At 38.6% G+C, this 12,892-nt stretch overlaps 1 protein-coding gene across 3 annotated transcripts in view; it reads left to right on the top strand.

The window, feature by feature from the left end:
- LOC108299945 (ubiquitin-conjugating enzyme E2 E2) overlaps positions 1 to 10,019 on the top strand; it is a 370,422-nt gene extending 360,403 nt beyond the window's left edge. For all 3 annotated transcript variants that reach the window (XM_017522545.1, XM_017522546.2, XM_037736231.1), the window contains exon 6: positions 9,171 to 10,019. In XM_017522545.1, coding sequence (XP_017378034.1) covers positions 9,171 to 9,268 — 98 coding nt within the window. In that variant the 3' untranslated portion in view covers positions 9,269 to 10,019. The remainder of the gene's footprint in view (positions 1 to 9,170) is intronic.
- The last annotated feature ends 2,873 nt before the right edge of the window (positions 10,020 to 12,892 follow it).

Genomic DNA, 12,892 nt, shown 5'->3' on the forward strand with positions numbered 1-12,892 from the left:
CTGGGATTACAGGCGTGAGCCACCGCACCTGGCCTAAGTTTTAAAAATTCTTATGGTAATATCATGTAACATCCTGTCTAATGTCAGATCTGATCATATTAAACACATTTTGCAAGGGTGCCATATGACAAAGGGCTTTTATTTCAAGTAAATGGTGAAATTGTTGATCCTTTTAATATTTTTTAAATTTTTTATTTATTTATTTTTGAGGTAGCGTCTCACTCTGACACCCAGGCTGGAGTGCAGTGGCATAACCATAGCTCCCCTCAATCTTGAACTCCTGGGCTCAAGGGATCCTCCAGATTGGCTGGGACTATAGGCATGTACCACCACACCCAGCTAATTTTTAAAACTCTATGTGGAGGCAGGGTCTTGCCATATTGACCAGGTTAGTCTCAAACCCATGCCCTCTGTGAGCAGGGCTTGTTTAAAAAGCTTTAAGTCATTTTTTATGGTTAAAACATGAGGTGAGAAGGTTAGAAAGATAAAGTCTATATCACAGAAGACCTTGGGAGCCATGCTGACTTTGGATTTTATCTGAAGAGAATGTCTTTAAAAAGACAATTAGATGTATATTCTTAAAAGATGCACACAAATACTTATTTTGTCTTCAATTTGTATATGCTTTTCAAGGATTAATTTATTTAATTCTCATAAACTATGGAGTAGATACCATTATTCTCCCTATTTTGCAGTTGAGGAAACTGAGGCACATAGGGATTAAGTAATTAACCCAAGTAATTAGTAATTTAGTAATTAGTTAAGTAATTAGCCCAAGGTAACCTGACTCAGTGGTGGAACTGAGGTATAAACCCAGACCTTCTGGATCCAATGCCCATGCCCTTTTCCACAGTGCTATACTATTTTTGTTTGTGTTTCTTCAAGATGTGTATGTTTTCTTATGAAAGGGAAATTTTTAAAAATTTAATGTAATTTCTTCCATACCACCTATCAACCAACCAAGATAGAATGTTCTTTGGTCTTGCAAAGAGTCAGCAACAGTTCAGCAGTCTGCTATATTCTCCATTTGCTCGGGATTCACTTTCCTCTTACCACTTAGCTGCTGCTTTTCCATTTTAGCCTGGATTTTCAATTTTAGTTTCAGGTGTACATGTGCAAATTTGTTATATAGGTCACAGGGGTTTGGTGTACAGTTTGTTTTGTCACCTAGGTAATAAGCATAGGTAGTTTTTCTATCCTCACCCTTCTCCCACCCACCATCCTCAAGTAGGCCCCGGTGTCTGTTGTTTGCTTCTTTGTGTCCATAGGTACTGAATGTTTAGCTCCCACTTATAAGTGAGAACATGCAGTATTTTATTTTCTCTTCCTGTGTTTGCTTAAGATGATGGCCTCCAGCTTTATCCATGTTGCTGTAAAGGACGTGATCTCATTCTTTTTTATGACTGCGTAGCATTCTTTTGTGTATATGTACCACAGCTTTTTATTTATCCAATCTACCCCATCGATGGGCATTTAGGTTGATTCCACATCTTTGGTACTGTGAATAGGGCTATGATGAACATACACATACATGTTTCTTTATGGTAGAAAGATTATATTCCTTCAGGTGTATACCCAGTAACGGCATTGCTGGGTTAAATGATAATTCTGCTTTGAGTTCTTTGAGAAATCACCACCTGCTCTCCACAGTAGTTTGTGGAAATGCTTTACATTCCCACCAGCAGTGTATAAGTGTTCCCTCTTTTACGTAACCTTTCCAGTATCTCTTATTTTTTGACATTTTAATTATGGTCATTCTGACTGGTATCATGATGATATATCTCATTTTGATTTTGATTTGCATTTCTTTAATGATGAGTGATCATTTTTTCATATGCTTGTTTGGCTGCATATATGTCTTCTTTTGAGAAATGTCTGTTTGTGTCCTTTGCCCACCTTTTAATGGGGTTGGTTTTTTGCTTGTAAATTTGTTTAAGTTCCGTATAGACTCTGGATATTAGAACTTTGTCAGATGCATAGTTGGCAGATATTTTCTCCTATTCTGTAGAGTTTCTATTTATTCTGTTGATAGTTTGTGTGTGTGTGTTTTGCTTGTTTGGTTGGTTTTTTGCTGTGCAGACTCTCTTTCATTTAATTAGGTTCCATTTGTTAATTTTTGGTTTTGTCACAGTTGCTTTTGGAGTCTTCATCATGGAATTTTTGCCTAGGTCTGTGTCCAGAATGGTATTTCCCAAGTTGTCCTCCAGGGTATTTATAATTTTAGGTTTTACATTTAAGTCTTGAATCTGTCTTGGTTGATTTTTGTATGTGGTATAAGGAAGGGGTCCAGTTTCAATCTTCTGTATATTAGCCCAGCACCATTTATTGAATAGGGAGTCTTTTCCCCATTGCTTATTTTTGTCCACTTTGTCAAAGATCAGATGGTCGTAAATCTGTGGCATTATTTCTGGGCTTTTTAATTTGTTCCACTGGTCTATGTGTCTGTTTTTGTGCAAGTATCATGCTGTTTTGGTTACGATAGCTTTGTAGTATGCTTTGAAGTCAGGTCATGTGACACTTCTAGCTTTATTCTTTTTGCTTAGTATTGCTTTGGCTATTCTGGCTGTTTTTGGTTCCAAATGAGTCTTAAAATAGTTTTTTCTAATTCTGTGAAGAATGTCATTGATAGTTTGACAGAAATAGCATTGAATCTGTAAATTGCTTTTGGCAGTATGGCCATTTTAACAGTCTTCTTCCTATCCCCGAGCATGGAATGTTTTTTCATTTGTTTTTGCCACCTCTGATTTCTTTGAGCAATGATTTGTAATTCTCATTATAAAGATCTTTACCTCCCTGGTTAGCTGTATTTTATCCTTTTTGTCGCTATTGTGAATGAGATTGTATTCTTGTTTTGGCTCTCAGCCTGTTTGGTGTTGGTGTATAGAAATGCTACTGATTTTCGTGCATTGATTTTGTATCCTGAGACTTTGCTGAAGTTGTTTATCAGATCAAGGAGCTTTTGGGCAAGGACAGTGGGGTTTTCTAGGTATAGAATCATATTGTCTACAAACAGGGATAGTTTGACTTCTTCTCTTCCTATTTGAATGCCTTTTCTTTCTTTCTCTTGCCTGATTGCTCTGGCTAGGAATTCCAGTGTAATATTGAATAAGAGTAGTGAGAGAGAGCATCCTTGTTTTGTTCAGGATTTCAAACGAGTATGCTTCTAGCTTTTGCTCATTTAGTGTGATGTTGGCTGTGGGGTTTTCATAGAGAGCTCTTGTTGTTTTGAAGTATGTTCCTTCAGTACCTAGTTTGTTGAGAGTGTTTAACAAGATGATATGTTGAATTTTAAAAGCGTTTTCTGCATCTGTTGAGATGGTCATGTGGTTTTTTTTTGCAATCTGTTTATGTGATGAATCACATTTGTTGATTTGCATATGTTGAGCCAACCTTGCATCCCAGGGATAAAATCTACTTGTTGATAGTGGATTAGCTTTTTTGTATGCTGCTGGATTCAGTTTGCTAGTATTTTGTTGAGGATTTTTGCATCTACATTCATCAATCCCTTTTAGTCTTGATCTTTGTCTCTGTTCTCCCTTTTCTAGACAGGACTATAAACCCTTTGGCTTCCAAGATACCCAGTGTAGCTCCATCCATTAAAGAGGCAAGGTAGGAGTCGTCTGAGCCTTTTTCTTTTAGAATCAGAGGTGCACATACCACAAATCTCAAAAAATGGGAAGAGGTAGAATATGCATAACAATCTTTTTTTTTCTTTTTTTGCTTTTTTTTTTTTTTTTAAAAACAGGGTCTCACTCTGTCACTCTGGCTGGAGTGCAGTGGCACAATCATGGCTTACTATAATCATGACCTCCTGGGCTCCAGTGAACCTCCTATCTCAGCCTACCAAGTAGGTGGGACCACAGGTACATGCCACTACACTCAGCTATTTTTAATTTTTTTATTTTTATTTTTGTAGAGATGGGTTCTCACTGTGTTGCCCAGTCTTGATCTCAAAATCCTCAGCTCAAGCTATCCTCCTGCCTCAGCCTCCCAAAGCTGTGAGCTTACAGGCATGAGCCAGTGTGCCCAGTCAGTATTCACTCACTTGCAAATAGTGATGGCTAGTTCACAAGTATATACATCAGTAATCTTGCAGTCCTACACTTTCATTCAGGTTAGTATTTTATGGCTGATATTTTGTCAACAAAAATGCTATAATACTAAAAGCAGTAGCTCTTCCTATAATCATACCACTTTCAGAGGCCAAGGTGGGAGGACACTTGCAGCCAGGAGTTTAAGACCAGCCTAGGCAACATAGGGAGACCTCGTCTCTACCAAAAAAAAAAAAAAATTAACTGCACATGGTGATGTGTGCCTGTAGTCCCAGCTACTCAAGAGGTTGTGGTAGAAAGATTGCTTGAGCCCAGGAATCCAGGCTGAAGTGAGCCATTATCCTGCCACCGCATTCCAACCAGGGCAGCAGAGCAAGACCTTATCTCAAAAAAGAAAAAAAGAGAGAGAGAGAGAGATGATTTTTATTAAACAGATGAGGAAATGTGGTTTAGAGGAAAGCTTTGTATACCCAACTTCCATCTCTGTGATTTTCTATTAATCACGCCATAGGTCCTATACCTCTGCCTCAGGGAACCTCTAATACATGCCATACTGGTATTTGGGAGAGTTAAGTGCTTAAAGTTGTCCAACCCTGCTCTGTATAAGCCTGAACATGCTCCTCTTTTCAAAAGTGTAAATAATTATTGAACAAAAACAGAAAATGTAGGAGACTTTTATTTCAGTTTACTTATCTACTGATTAATTTTGTGGCTTTTCTTTAGTAAAGATGAGGAAAATGGACAGATGATAATCCCAAATATTAATAAAGATTTGGGAAAATAGTAATCTAGAAACCCAAAATGATGAGAAATATTTTCTTCTTGTTAGAGAAATAGGGTACAGCAATTTATGTTTGGAGACTGACTTGGATGGCAGAGTGAGACCCTGTCTCAAAAAAAAAAAAACCATTGATTGATAACTTGGTTGTTATAAGTAGAATTTTCAATGCTGCAAAAGAAGTAGCACTTGAATATAAATTTCCTCAGCAAGGCAATTTACTTCTATAGAAGGGTGCAGCTCACAGATGGAACCTGGACAAGGGAGGGAAAGGGGTACTTATGCCTGAAGGAGGTCGCCCCTACTGCTGTGTCATTCCCCTATTGGCTAGGGTTAGACCTCACAGTCTAGTCTCCTTCCGATTGGCTATTTTAAAGGGAGCAGGGATACGAGCCATAGTGGCAGGGCAGGTGGTTTGGCGGGAAGGATGGTTATGGGCAGGTCATAGCAGGTAGGCAGAGGTCAAAGCAGGAGACCAGAGCAGGTGACTGGAACAGGTGACCGGGATGAGTCAGGACAAGACAGGGGACTGGGGGAACAGATGTGAACTATTGATTAGAACTGGTGGAAAAGGTTGTTTACTGAAACTACAAGGAAGTTAAACTTTAAAATAGAGAATTAAAGAATAAGAGAGCTGAACATACTGACATACTGATTCTTTGAAGAGAAACTTGGGGTTCACTATATCTAACATGGTTTTTATTTTTTTATTACTAGATTTGTTTTGCTAGATTTGTTACTTTTATTTAGCATTTATTAGGTTTGACATTCTGCTAAGAAACAGTATTTTCAGACTTTGACATTGAAAAGTCCTCCCTTAATTAAGCATATACAGTTTACCATTTTCAGCAGAGATCCATTTTCACAACTAGTTCTTCAGGATTATTCCACTGAACTGGATCTTTATGTGCAGCATACGAAAAAGTGTTTAGTAGTCTTTTTCTCCTTTCATGAAATAGTAGTTTAAACACTAGCTACTGGGAGTAATATTCAGAAAATCATAGGGACATGTAAATTGATATGAGAAGATAGTTACTATGTTTAATAGAACATTAATTCTGTCACCCAGGCTGGAGTGCAATGGCATGATCACAGCTCACTGCAGTCTTAAACTTCTGGGCTCAAGCAAGCCTCCCAAATAGGCTGGACTACAGGGGCACACCACCACACTTGGCTAAGTTTTGTTATTTTTTTGTGGAGATGGGTGTCTCACTGTGTTGCCCAGGCTGGGCTTCAACTCGTAGCCTCAAGCTATCCGCCACCTTCAGACTCCCAAAGTGTTGGAATTATAGATGTGAGCCATCACACCCAGCCAATAACATGATTTTTTTTAACTCCTTCATTTTATACTTTTACTTTATCCCTTCATTTTATACTGTAAACAAATTTAGGATTTTCATCACTTCCAAAGATACATGCTTGGTAATGGTCCTCACAGTGTTGTTTTTAAAGCAAAAGTTGGAGAATACCCAAACATCTAAAAACAGAAAATTGGTTCTTAATTCAGGTGTTAGAAATGATGAAGTAGATCGACAATTATTTATGTAAAAAGTTATTTACCATATTGATATAAAAATCATATAGTTATTTTTTAAAAGATTACAAAAGCAGAATAGTTAATCCCTTTTTTTTTACATGATATGTTTAGAAGTATAGGAAGAAAACATGCCAAGATATTAACAGTAGTTTTCTTTGCGTGGATTTATACATGAGATGGTCTTTTCTTTCAACTGTCTGTCTTGCATATTGTCTGAGGTGATTTTTAATTACTGTTTTATAGTTAGTTAGCATGTATAATTTTACAGGTGGAAAAAAAATATTTTTTAAATCAAATTTGAAAATGTGAAAGAAGCTTGAAAGCAATTAAACGTTATTTAAGCATGCAAAAAAGTTTACACAATGTACACTAATTGTGTTACCAACACTCCAACTTGTTTTTCATTGTTTCTCCTTTTGCCTGTACTGAAATACTATGAATACTTGATATGACACATTTTCCCACCCTACAGCTTCTTGTTCCCTTTATTCTTTATTTGTTTCCTTCTGCCCACTTTGAACTGACGTGATGACAGACCTGTCTTATTCCCAGTGTGTACACTCTGGATGTGGGTACAGTTTGAGGTGGAACATGAACATCATTGTCATTCTTCTGACTTTGAGCCTTCCCTCAATCAGTAAGTTAGAATGGCTCTTTAGTGTGTTTCACTAATATAAGTTCTATATAATTAAGCACCTATCTTGAGTGATAAAAACTTAAGCTATTAAGGATGCCCACGTTTAACCTTAGTCTTTGCATTCTAGAATGCCAGGAATCAGAACGAGATCGTTTTTTTCAAAGATAGACCCTTTCTACTCTAATGTCATTACTTAGGCTCAACTGAAAGGCCACATTTCGGAAATAGTATCCTGGCCAATTCCCAGGTATTTTGTGTCTGCATTTGGTATTGCTGGTTTAAATCTTATGAATCTTGACTGGACTGGTTTAAATGGTAGAGTTTTGGTTTCAACATCTGGGAAAATTAAGGAGAAGAATCACAAAGAGTAGGCAGAAAGGCAAAAGTTCTGAACAAACCCACATGCCAAGTAATCTACTAATTGTGGTATAAGTGAATGTAGGAAACTGGCTTCTCCCTAGAATAATTATTACAAGATAAGCCCAGTTCCAAGAGAACTTGAGCAAGGTCTTGCTGAGCAGCTTTCAAAGCCTTTGTTATCATCTGCCTGAGCAGATGGATTAAAAGGTAGTGTTTCTGTTACACCTTTCATATTGAGAACCTATGACTGACTATGAATGTCTTACAGGGCTAGAGGAGGATCTTCCCAAGTTGCAGGTGGTGTTGGACCACACACATACTTCCAGATTCTCTACGATTTTTCCTACTAAACATTAGCTTTTCATGATTTTTCTCATTTTCCGTTTTGGTTCCTTCCTACCTGCCTGCTCTAATACTCCCAAATTCCCAATTCCAAAAAAAGGGGGGGGAAATCAGGGAAAGAGTAAAATTAGAGAATTGAAGGGAAAAGATCTGGGATCTTTAGGAACCTGAGTTACTTTTTTTTAAATTAATTAATTTTGGGGGGGGGTCTTTTTTTTAAAGAAGGTCTCATTCTGTCATCCAGGCTGATGTGCAGTGGCACGATTGTAGCTCACTACAGGCTCAAACCCCTGGACTCAAGTGATCCTGCTGCTTCAGCCTTCCAAAGTACTGGTATTATAAGCATGAGCCACTGTGCCTCAATTTTTCTAATTAAACATTGACCCAATCAATATTCCAGATAGAAAGCTTTCTCCCGGTACCCTGTAGTTAAGAGGGTGAACTCTGGCTCCCAGCCCTGCTCCACCCCTTGCTCCATGTTGGGAAAGTGACTGAGCCTTCTTATGCTCCAGTTTCCTCGTGTGTCAGCTCCTCAGAAATCCATGTCATTAACATGTTAGAGTTTTAGGACATGGTAAATCATGGTGAGTGTCAGCTATTAGTAACATCTATTAGTATTTTTGTAATAATGAGCTATGTAGATTGTATGTTCCCAAATTTTGAGGAAGAAGTGGACAATCCCTCACCTCTTTTGACTGGTCCAGCTCAGACTCTGCTGCCTCCTTAGAGAAGACAATCCGGCAGGAGAGTGCCACTTGCCTGTGGTGCCAGCCTAGGCTAAGGAGTTGTCCAGACCTCCAGACTTCTTCCCAAGAGAGCTCATCAAGAGCCCTGGAGTCCCCCTCCCATAGCCCACCTGCATTTTCTCCATGAAGTATCTACTTGAAGACAAATAGCTCACACCTGTAATTCCAGCACTTTGGGAGGCTGAGGCAGGAGGATCACTTAAGCCCAGGAGTTTGAGACTAGCCTGGACAATATAGTGAGACTGCATCTCTACAAAAAAATTTAAAAATTAGCCAGGTATTGTTACACACACCTTTGGTCCCAGCTTCTCAGGAGGCTGAGGCAGGAGGAGGATTGCTTGATCCCAGGAGGTCAAGGCTACAGTCAGCTGTGATCACACCTCTGCACTCTAGCCTAGATGACAGAGCAAGACCCTGACTCAACAGAAAAAATATACAAAGGGAGCAGGGTGAGAAGTATGTGGTGGGGACAGGGAAAGAGAATAAGGCTTGTCAAGAAATATGATAAGAGCTATCAATAAAACAGAAAGACTCTTTGGGCAGCTGGTGTGAAATGCAGTCTGTCAGCAGCAGGTCACTGGCTCAGCCACAGCAGTGGTGGTCCAGTTTAGAAGAGTAGCGTCTCATCTCCTCCCCTCTTGCTGCTTGCCAGCTTTCTAAACACTCCTTCCCCAGCGGTGCTGGTATTTACTGACTCCCAACTCTGCTTTCCTTGCAGCTGACCCTCTGGTGGGCAGCATCGCCACACAGTACATGACCAACAGAGCAGAGCACGACCGGATGGCCAGACAGTGGACCAAGCGGTACGCCACATAGGGGCCTGCTGCCTGCTGCCCCCGCCGGACCTGTGCAAGCACATTCACCAAGTGCATCGGTAGCCCTACCCACCCCTCCAGACCTCGGTTCTTATTTTCCTGTTTTTATTAAATTTGGAACCATTTTGTGATGGTATGTTGTCCATCTTCCCATCCCACTTCTTCCTGCCCCACTTCCTCTCTCCCACGCTTTCTTTTTTCTCTCGTTTTATTCCCTTGTTGATTTCTATTAACTTGAAAGATTTGGGATTTTTTTCCCACCTCATCATAGATGGGAACTTTTGTTTTCAGTGCAAACAATGTTGGACCTGTAATAGTAAGAGCTTTCTTACAAAGCTTTGTATTACTGTGTGGTTTTGTTTTTTTGTTGTTGTTTATTTTATTTTGATTTTTTTTTCTTTTATGTGATCTTTGGGAAAACACATTCAGAATTATATCTCGTTTCTACTTAAATGTAGTGCTTAGGGTTAATTTTTTGTACTGAAGTCTTTATTGGTGGGTGCATGCTACTGGGAACAAGTTTTTGTACAAGAGCTTCAATCAGAATCACTGTGCATTACTGAGACTCTGTTATCACTAGCCTTCTGTCCCACAACACAGAAGACTGTTGGATTGAACAAAATAATATGTATTTTGATTTACTTAAAGTGCTTGTAAATTTCTTAGGGACCTGCCACTTTTGACTGTGGATCAGTTGATGTACACTTGTATTATTAAAGCACTCAATAAATCACTGTGGCTGATAAAATGCACTTCTGGTAACCCGACATTTGCTTTGTGTCCTGGTGACCGCTGTAGCCTTACGTGCAGTGAGGCTTGTCTAATTCAATTACAGGTTCAAGTGTATTTTTCATCTCAAACCTCTAACCTCTAATATTTCTTTGTAGTTGAGTTGCTTAGCATGTGGAATTCCTCCAGCTGTCAGTAGCCTGATGATTTTATGGTTGTTATAGTAGATTGCTATCATTTAACATATTGACTGGGCATTTTTCTGTTACAACCTTCTTTATCAACAATTAAAATATGTAACTCCAAAAATAGCCTTCTGGTGAAAGTGAAGTCTGAGCTACTCATTGTGTTCAGCCGCTTTCGACTTTATTTCTCTCAAAATTGTTACAGTGATTGCCCTCAAGCTTTGTTTTGTTATTTTTTTTCTCCATGATTTTAGCAAAGAAGTAAACTCAACTGTATTGGTCACGGTCAACACATTCAATGACAAGAGTGTCTGTCTGGCTTCACCTTCAGGCTATTTTAGTGTGCAGCTATAGGAGGCAGAGGAAACGTGGGTGTTGTAGTTTCTAGAACACGCTGACTTGCCGATTGATAATTCAGGGTTCTTTGTGTAACAAGGCGTAGTGGAAACTTCTACTACTCCTCCACCAAATACAGTTAGAGACCCCACTATACCGTTGGTCTCATTTAAGGAACCATTAACACTTTCACTGCTGAATAGTAGAATTTACAAATATAAATCATCCACCTCGAAACATTTTAACATTTAAAATGCCTGATTGAAAAGATACAGTTTTTGTTGTTTTTAACTAGTTAAAAATAAATCCTAAGAAAATACATTTAAATATTGCAATTCCACTTTTAAACCAAAATACCCAAGAATATTTTTGGTCTTTTTAATAATGATTTTTACCATTTATTTTATTTAAAAACATTTTTCAGCATGCCAGAATGCTGTATGGTCCGTTGCACTACTCAACCCTCTAGTCGTAGCACAAGGAGCCACAGACAGATGTAAATGCATTGGGCACAGGTATATTCCAGTGAAACTTTACTTATCACAATAGGCATGGGATTTGGCCCATGGGTTGTAGTTTGTCAGTCCTGATACAGACCACCATAGACTGGGGGATCGGGGGAAATCAGATAACTATGTGTCATTTCTTTCTTTAACGTAAAATAAATTCAACATGGTACAGCACTAATTTTTGGAAAATTGCTCAGAATGTTTAATTGCCTACAGAGTTTCTCACCACAGAGTTTTTTACTTTTACTTTAATACTTTAGATTTTAAAATTCAGCACTAAAAGCATTGAACCATTGAAAATGAAATTTTATTAAACTGTTTTTTCCCCCTACTTTTGGCTGATTAAACCAGACCCGTAATACTAATATTGACCTTAATAGGCAATCTTTAAATTAAAATTGTTTTTGTTTTTCTGTAGCAACAAGGTCTCACTATGTTGCCCAGGCTGGTCTCAAACTCCTGGCCTCAAGTGATCCTCTCACAACCTCCAAAATTGCTAAGTTTATATGGGCTTGAGCCACTGTAGCCAGCCAGCACATATTTCAAATAATAAATATGTTATATTCCACATTTCATATCTACTTCTATGTCAGACCATTTAAACGTGTTATTAGGCCAGGCTTGGTGGCTCACACCTGTAATCCCAGCACTTTGGCATGCCATGGTGGCCATATCACTTGAGCCCAGGAGTTCAAGACCAGCCTGGGCAACAATGGCAAAACCCAGTCTCTACAAAAAAATTTAAAAATAAGCTGGGCATGGTGGTGTACCCCTCTAGTCCCCGCCACTCAGGAGGATTAGGTGGGAGGATCACCTGAACCCAGGAAGTCAAGGCTGCAGTGAACCATAATTGTACCAGTGCACCCCCAGCCTGGGCAACAGAGCAAGACCCTGTCTCAAAAACAAAACAAAATTTGTGTCATTTTGGAGCCAGAGATTCCAACAAGTCTAGCAGGAATTCTAGTCACTAACCTGTTTTTCCTGGGAGCCATTTTTAGGTTTAATACTAATACGTGATATGAAGAGGCTGAAAAACTTCTCTCCCAACTTTATGAATTATAAATACTTCATGACAAACAAATATATCCAGCTTCAAATTGTAAAAGCTAGAGAAGCTCCAGAGAAACCAAAAAACTCTTGGTAGAGCTTAAGACTAGATTCCAAATAACATGGTGATTTTACTTGAAATCTGTTATCACAGCAGGCAATACGATTCCAATAAATGTTTGAAAATGCTGGTAAAATAAGATTTAAAAGTAGTTTGGCACTCAGTAAACTAAATTGTTTGGCTTAAAAATATGGGGATAAGATTTCTAAAATTTAGAAATTATTCTGCACACTAATGTTACGGAACTTTTCACAGTAGCTATTAAGTATAGTATTTGTAGCTGTGTTAGATAAAACGTTGGCAGATCCTTGACTGAGGCAAGACCATTGGTTATTGAGGAAATGGTTGAGATTATATTTGTTGATCTTCAGTCATTCAAAAGGTTATGTCCTTAATTTGTCATTAAGCTGCAAATAAGTTGATCATTCTTTGTCTGTTCTACAGGAATCCACTGATGATTGCAATTACAGAAGTAGTCAGTTCTTCTTATTCTAGGATTAGAAAGTAAACATAGAAGTTCATCATGTAATACTTGTTTAGGAATTAAAAATAAAGGAAATAATCTTTATTCAGAATGTACTATACCAGGCCATAATAAGTCATCTATTATGATGACTGCCTGCCCCTTAAGGGTGGAGGTGGCCCTCAGTCACAAAAAGCTATCCAGGTGCCAAAGCGAGATTCCCACTCAAGCATGTGACACCAGAGCCCTTGCTGTCAACTACAAGACCTTAGAACTTTTCCTCTGTCTATGAGAG

Source organism: Cebus imitator, unplaced genomic scaffold, assembly GCF_001604975.1.
Source record: "Cebus imitator isolate Cc_AM_T3 unplaced genomic scaffold, Cebus_imitator-1.0 Scaffold24, whole genome shotgun sequence".
NCBI classification, from domain to species: domain Eukaryota; kingdom Metazoa; phylum Chordata; class Mammalia; order Primates; family Cebidae; genus Cebus; species Cebus imitator.